The 8,195-nt window shown below is 40.4% G+C and overlaps 1 protein-coding gene across 1 annotated transcript in view; it reads right to left on the bottom strand.

Moving 5' to 3' along the window:
• Positions 1 to 1,219: 1,219 nt before the first annotated feature.
• LOC104945758 (methyl-CpG-binding domain protein 1) overlaps positions 1,220 to 8,195 on the bottom strand; it is a 14,650-nt gene continuing 7,674 nt past the window's right edge. Inside the window, exons 9-14 of the mRNA XM_010771475.1 lie at positions 5,489 to 5,509; positions 5,311 to 5,403; positions 2,939 to 3,100; positions 2,681 to 2,857; positions 1,449 to 1,529; positions 1,220 to 1,356 (exon numbers count right to left, since the gene is read on the bottom strand). Of these exons, the coding sequence (XP_010769777.1) occupies positions 1,258 to 1,356; positions 1,449 to 1,529; positions 2,681 to 2,857; positions 2,939 to 3,100; positions 5,311 to 5,403; positions 5,489 to 5,509 (633 nt within the window). The 3' untranslated portion in view covers positions 1,220 to 1,257. The remainder of the gene's footprint in view (positions 1,357 to 1,448; positions 1,530 to 2,680; positions 2,858 to 2,938; positions 3,101 to 5,310; positions 5,404 to 5,488; positions 5,510 to 8,195) is intronic.

Consider the following 8,195-nt stretch of genomic DNA (forward strand, 5'->3'; position numbering starts at 1 on the left):
ACCAACAAAACGGAAGACGGGAGAAAAGAAGTGCCTGGATGACAAAGTTGTGGAATACCTTTGGTGATTCTTAAAAAACAAAATCAACTAATCGCGTTAAATCTGTAAAAATAACATATATATATATTATCAATGCCGGTAAACAAAAAACCACAAAGTTGCACCAGAGACCCGTCAAAGACCTATGTATGCACCATGAAGTCAAATTCCTCGTACGTGTCAACCAGTTTCAGATTCTGATTATACTTTACTNATGTACCAGTCATTGTTAACCAATCAGAAGTGCTGTGCTCCATCACCAGTTATTGTTAACCAATCAGAAGTGGCCCATGATAGAAGGTGATAGACAGATTGATCCAATCACCTGCCAAGTATTTTTTAAATACTTTTCCAAATGGCTTCCAATGGAGCTCTCCTAGATGGTTTGGTGAAACATGGGGAGGAAATTCCACTTTAAAAACAGAAACCACCTGGTTGGCAAGACATGAACAAATAATAGAAGTTTAAAGCAAAGTTGTGTTATTTTAATAATGTCAATAAAAGTCAAAAAGCTTTTAACAGAGTTCATCTATTTCAGCCGAAAGGACAGAGTCTTGCACCAAGAAGTCAGCACAAGATCTTTCCATCCAAAGAAAACACCAATACCTTACACACTACAGAAGGAGGGAAGGGGAAGGTCTTCAGCAAGTGGATTTACATGACAAGAAGTGTTGACCAGACGGTTGAAACTTGACATACATGTTAATTACAAACCAATGGTTGTAGAGACAGACTTTGGTTTGTTCTAAGGAAGATGACGTTTAGAGGCTAGATGTGAATTCAATCAGTGGGAAATAAACAGATAATTAAGTTACAGTAATACTTATGATTAAATTAGACTTAATGATAAATTGCTACAACAAAAAAACCCATCTGAGTCAGGTTAGTAATGCTCCATCACATGTTTCTATTACAGGGTGAGTCTTAAACTGAAGCTTGACTTTAAAGCAACCCAACGGAAGTTTCATGTAAGTTTAGTTCTTTCACTCGTAGCTCGGGCTGCGGGGGTGCTAGAGACGGGAGCACGTTGATACGACCTTCCTAACCGGAGATATGGCCGCATTTTACAATAAACTTCCGTTGGGTCGCTTAAAAACAAATATCGCAAATCGAATCGCAATTAGATTATTTCCCCAAATCGTGCAGCCCTACACTCTAGTACCATTTACACAATTCAACATGTGTTTGGCCTGGTGGAGAGGAGGAAATGCATCGTCACTAAAAACAACATACCAGTTCAGAGTTGTTGTTGCTGTCGTTGCTGGTGTGAGGAACTCTGTCAGGGAGTCCGTTCAGCTCGAAGTCCAAATGATTTGACTGCAGGAAGAGCAAAATGAAGTTTGCATTATGTTTCGGTAAGATAAGCCTGAGGTAACAAAAACATGTAAATATATAGTCTATTTTCAAACCTGCATAGATGATTGGTGGTTTCTCACATTCAGTTCATAGGAGAGACTGTCCGCACCGATCATATCAGGGTTCCAGTTAATCTACAGCAGTGAAACATGAGTAAGAAGAAACCAACCTTTCTTCCTTAAAGGATCATTCAGATGTTTTAATAAGGGGTTGTGTAAGGTACTACTTATCCATAGTGAGTGTATATGGTGGGTGGTCTGTACACCTCTAGTTTGGAGAAACATAACGGCAAACAAGAAAAGCACTGCTGTGGCCAGGGGCATGTATTACACACCCCTTTTCCAGCCAAAAGAGCTCCGTTCTAGTTTGGTACTTTGGGTGTCAGCTGATTAAAACGGCTAATCACTTAAAAGATAGTTTGCTTTTCCACCGACCAGAGCCCGAGAGGAGCCACGTTATGATGTCTCAGTTTCAGTGCTGCTTTTCTCAGATCTGCCAGGGTGAACATCACTCACAACAACAACAATGGCCGAATAGGCTTGAGCTGTTCTCACCTTGTCTTATTTTTACAGATTTCATTCGGCACCAACTCGGGGGTAAAAGGGTTATCGGCCAACTAAAATAAAAACCCAGATGAAAAAGTTGATGCCAGGTTCAGTTTAAGCTTTATGAAGAATATTTTCGCAGCTTTACCTCACCAGCAGATAGTCCGGTGCCTTACTCAAGGGCACCACGGCAGGGCCCAGGAGGTGAACTGGCAAGTAGCAGTCCACACTCCATATTTAGGGTCTGTTCGGGGACTTGAACCGACGGCTCCCAGTCCAAGCCCCTACCGACTGAGCCACTGCCGGATGACATCACTCCATAGTAATGTTTCTGAATAATACTCTTTCGATACTGGATGTATTGATAAGATTCTGGGCTCCTATTCTCAAGTTTCCCAAAGCTTCACATGCCTCCATTATATCTCATGATTGTATTTGTATATTTGTATTAATACTTAATAAATGAAATGAGTCATTTTACAGCTCAGAACGCGGAACTTACTGGTCGACCGCTGCCTCATTCGGTTTGATAGTTTGTGCTATTTTGTTGTTTTAGTGTTAGTTCAGATTCACCAAAGTCACACAACAACACCAACGTTTTTCTACGGCCCCGTCCACAACAGCATAAAGCTTAGCCTCAGTGTCTTGTCTGTTCATCCAAACTGGGAGTATCTTCCATATCTTATTCAATATGGACGGGGACACAATAAAACATTGTATAAAAGGCATTGGGGACTCACTGCTTGCAAGTTATTGTCTTCGTCTTCGTTGTCACTGAAGTCTAAGCCCGATGGTCCTTTGCCTTTCTTTAGACATGACTTTCGGCTGTATGTGTTGTAAGTTCGAGGTCTGCCCGGCAACCATAAGTTTTCTGGCCCGGGGTCTTTTTGTCCCCTCTGGTACGGCAGCAAGTGTCTCTGCCAAATTATAGACGGAGACATTAAATTGACATATATAACTGGATGAACACCTTTATTTAAAATTTGATAGAGTTTTACCATCGCCTGTCTTTGACACTGGCGTAGTCGACACTTCTGCCTCTTCTTGTTGCTGCCTCCGAACTTTGGTTTGTCGGCACAGAAATCACACGTGCCGCAGTCTTTTCTGCACTGACAGGCTTTACAGTCTCCACAGGACCGTCGCTTCCGCTTCTTATGCCACTGAGGGCAAGTCAAGTATATAATATGGGAGAAAGAGACATATTCAATGTAGTTATTTCAACACTGTCAGTGGCACATTTTCAGTTGATTAAATAATCCATCGTAACATACTCATCGCCACGTGGATTTTTAACCGGTTACCTTGGCGACACACTTTACCTCGGATTTTCTATATACAGTATTGATTGTCCTTCCTCCTTATCTTCCAACCATTTGGACGCAAACTTGCATTTCCCCCGAAACGATGTTGTTTAACAACCGGCGTCAACGGACCTTCGCGCTATCAAGCCGTGATCTTACCGTGTATTAACCTTGGAAAATGCCGTTTAATACTTTTTAATAGCCTTCATTTTCGCTAAATAGATTTATCAACTTTTAATGCTTTTTAAGACCCCGCGGACACCCTGATACTTCGAGACTGTAAATGTTTCCTTCCACTTTTTTTTTAGGGGAAAAAAAACGAAATTGGTGGAGGGAAATAATCCATCAATAACCGCAATACTTTTTATATCCTGGGGGAAATGTTGCAACGTTTTTTATGTTTGCTTTTATGTTTGGCTAAGGTGGAAAAGTTGTCTTATTGATAACGATAAAATTGGCCAGGTAAAATGACCACGTGCAACAGGTTAATCAATTAATCGTGACAGAAATGACTCAAATGTCCGCTCCAAAATAAATCAGATGACAAATAAATACATGAAACAAAAGAATTGCCAAATGTACATTAAATGGTTTTCTATTATTTGAGGTCTGACTGGCACTTATTTGAGTCACAGTAGTGGATGGAAACGTGTTTTTTTTTGCAAGTTTGGTTAAAATGTTCCCTACATACGTATGACTTAGCCCAAAAAATAAAACCAGAAAAATACCAGAACTAAAGATGAATTTATGCCAAACCAAAGACACAGAAAGCACTGCTTTCATTGCCAATGTTACCATACATGCCAGCACGTGTTGATACTTCTCTTCACTCTCTCTTCGCTTTCCCTGTTCTCTCTGCTTGGCTGCCTGGACAACATCAATGCATCCTTTTTTACTTCAGATGCATTTTTTTTATTAATAACACCTTGCTCACGGGCAGAGGGGCGGGCACAGAGCATAAGGCACAGTGTGTGTTTGGCTGCCAATCATCAGGTTTTTTATAGTAGCCGTGTTCAGTGTGTCCACGCCGTGCGGCTCGCCTCCTTTTTGGTCCGGCCCACGGTCTCTCACTCACAGCCGTTAACATTGTGACTGCCTGCTCCAAACACCCAAAAACACTGTTTGTGTAATCAACTTGTTTTCTAAAAATGTTGAATCGTATATGTGGAAATAGAAAATGGGCAATATTGTGGAAAAACACAATTAGTTCAGAATGCCCGATTCACAATTTTCTTTTATCCATACCTATGCCGTCCTGTAAATCAGTGGTCCCCAACCCCTGGTCCACAGCCCGGTACCGGGCCGTGGGTCATTTGGTACCGGGCCGCACAGAAAGATTGATTGAATGCAAAAATATTTGATTGATTATCAGTCTGAAAGATGTTTTATTTGGAAATATAACCGGATACATCCGTCTGTGCTTCTGTGTCTCTTGACACTACATTACCATCGGTCAAGAGGCTCGTCACAGTCTCATGATACTCTGCTGAGTGTGTTTGTCTGCCGGACACCGGTGCTTATGGTTACTGCAAATGTTGTTTATTTTCTCAGTAAAAAAGTGCCGGAGAGGCATTCCGGTGCGCTCCGGCAGCAGGACAGCCCTGTGTCCCCCTATACTTTGAATGGAGGTCCGTGTAAATCTTGTCTTACATGAAACCGTTCCGTGGCGCAAAAAAGGTTGGGGACCGTTGCTGTAAATGACTCAAATCTACTTTCATACTATTCAAATCTTCATCTATCCAACCCTGCTGTCAAACAACAAAGAAAATGCTGTGAATTCAGAAATTGGTTATTTTTCCGACTGAAACTGTCTAATAATAAGCCACATTCTAAATTCGGCCAAACAGAGCATTCAAGGAGACTTGAGATGCTTCATAAATGCTGTGATAGTTGTTTTCCTGTCTTGGAAAGTGGTAACTCCTGGAGAGCAGGGTAACTGACATGAATGGAGAAGACCACGGAGATGTTTTCCGTGTGAAGGAAGAATAACTGCACGCCTTTAGCAACCACTATTCAGGCCTATAAGAGGTCCAAATCACACGTCTTCCTGTCTTTATATATAAACTCACATCATCATCATCGTCAGTTGACATGTCATCGTCATCATCGATGTCCACGTTGACGGAGAAGTTCTCTGTGTCGCTGCTCTTCAGACTCAGGTGCTGTGGATGAAACGTTACCAGTGAGAGTGTGGCAAAGGAAGGTAATGATATGTAGTATTATGAGAAAGAAAGAAATGTGTTTTACCTGCGACTCCGTGACTTCACTCTGGGAACATAAAAAAGATTTTTGTTAGAAATGTAATTGGGCTGCACGATATGTAAAAAATGAGTAATTGTGATTATTTTGATTGATAATATTGACGGGTTTGATCATTTCTAATCATAATTATCATTGAAAACATATGAAATGATAACCGTAAGATTTTTTAAATAGGATCCTAATCAAACGAATATCTTTGTTAAGTAAAATATTACTTATTTTAGTACAATATTAATAGTAGTATATGGAGTAGAATGCAGGGATAACTTAGCAGCTCTAAAATGACTTACTTATTTTAACAAATATTAAGCCTTCAACAAATATGGTGCTTACTGCAATTTACATTTTTGACTTTTCCATATTGAACCCTCATTTTATGTCAAAGCCCCAGTGTGGGACCTTTGGAAGGAGAAAGGAATATACAGGATATCTTTAAAGATTTAAAAACACTACCAACAATCAATATTCACTTAAACAATAAATGTGAACATTCCTTTTAACCTAAAAGAACCCGGACCCATTTCTACTTTAGGGGAAATTAAAGGGAACATAATTTAGACTAAATAGACCACCTAGAACATATTTCTGACAAGTAACCCCCCCTAGTGTCAAATATCTGAAAAACATACTGTATATGTCACATTGGGCTTTAATGGTAAAATAACTCTTATATATAACTTCATTAATGAGGATGATTTGTTGGTTTGAATTAGTTTGAACATTCTTTGAATTGAAGAATAAAGAACATATGAAACATGTTGTGCCTATCTAAAACATACTAGCTTCTACATGCTAAAGCAACTAAACTCTCTCACCAGCAAAACACCTCGTCAGTTAAAAGCCATTTTACATTTCATTACTATACAATACAGTATTTATTATCATTATAGTATTACTATTTTGGCGATTAGATAAAATATAAATTATATTTGATGCAACTTTAGTTAAATTTCCATGACTTTTCCAGGTTTTTAATGACCGTAAGAACCCTGGGGTTTACTGTGAAAGTTTAGGTTTAAAGTCCTTTTGTGACCAGTGTCACAGCGATGTTTGTCTCATTTGTTGCATATCAATTTGATCAAGACATGTTCCCACAACAGGTTAAATGTAATAAAGGACCTGTTATGTAAGCATTTTCATTCTTAAGTGGCTTGAATCTTACCTTTAGCAACAAAAAAACATGGACATCGGAGTAGTGTACGAAGAACACATGGCAGAGGACATAGAGAGCATTGACCTTTTAGCAACCACAGTAAACACTAGGTATATTTGTTGGGGAAATACTGAATGTACTCTTCAGATATCAGAGTACACAAGATAGACAAAGGCAAGCTACGACATAGCTGCGTCACAAAACAGAAAAGAAAAAATATAACACATAGAAGAGGCATCCAGGACTGAATTGAGCATATGAACTACCATGGTGATTTAACATTGATGATCAGCCTCTTTGAGGAGTATACGACTTGCTATCAACACACATAATACACAACATTAAGTGACATTCTAATTCCTCCATCTTGCGTGACTGTGTAAAGTCCCTCTCTTGTACACATCAGCATGTGAAGGCACACTGTTCACGTGAACTACGTTGAATGGGGCCTCTGTGATGCTGACGACTAGCTTCTGGAGAGGAGTCGACAAATACATGGATCCTGATATTGCAAGCTCAAAGACGGTGACGAGTGATATTTCTCTAACCAACATTCGTTTGCAGCGCGTACAACAACCATGTATCATTTTTATCTAAAGTTAAGCTCAGCTGCAGAAACTCAAGCACTCCTTTCGAAGGGCATGCCGGAACAATCTTCGTCGTGTGAGCGGCTGCTGCGGCACCGAAAAGCCCCCCACTTCCAGGGCTCTGGGGGGAACATAACACAAAGCGTGAATTCAAAGTACCATAACAAACAAGAAGACGGCATCTAACCCGACACAAACCCCCTAATGAGTACCCGGAAGGGGCTAACCCAATTTTTTTTTTTTTTTTTTTGGGCGAATAAGGACCAAATACATTTGCGTCCGCCGGGCATAAGCGTTTCCGCGACTCGCCTGGGCTCTGCAGTCCATTCTTGCACGTTGGGCGGCAGAAAAGTGGCCCACAGTTGACGCCGTGGGTTGAGCGAATCCACACACTGCCGACGCATGGAATCCACTAGCCAATAGGCATGAACATACCAATAAAGAACAGGCACGTTGGATAAATTCATTAATGACCCACTTCTTCCTTTCTTCCCGTATTTTTCGGCAGCCATTTAAGTCTCTGGAAAAAAGGCCACTTTTCTCCTTTTGGGGGTGTAATTACTAAATTTCTGTATGATTTCCGGCACCCACCCTTAATATATAAGCCCAACATGTTACCCCATGTACATTCTGAATCCATCAATTCAAATAGCTGGGTAAGGTTTAATTAGCANGGAACACAACATCAAATGACCTGGCCCATGACCCACCAGACTGTTCAGTGTGCGTCACTCAGAGACTTCATGAGATAAAATAAATGCTAAAGTTGTATAAGGAACTTTCCAGAACATTTAAAGTTCATGTGACACCCGTGGTCCTTAAACGTGACACATGTAAAATGGTTATTGCAAAGTTAATGTAGGCATGTGCCATGAGTAGTGTACGAAGAACACATGGCACAGGACATAGAGAGCATTGACCTTTTAGCAACCACAGTAAACACTAGGTATAT

Source organism: Notothenia coriiceps, unplaced genomic scaffold, assembly GCF_000735185.1.
Source record: "Notothenia coriiceps isolate Sejong01 unplaced genomic scaffold, NC01 NC01_scaffold00009998, whole genome shotgun sequence".
NCBI classification, from domain to species: Eukaryota; Metazoa; Chordata; class Actinopteri; order Perciformes; family Nototheniidae; genus Notothenia; species Notothenia coriiceps.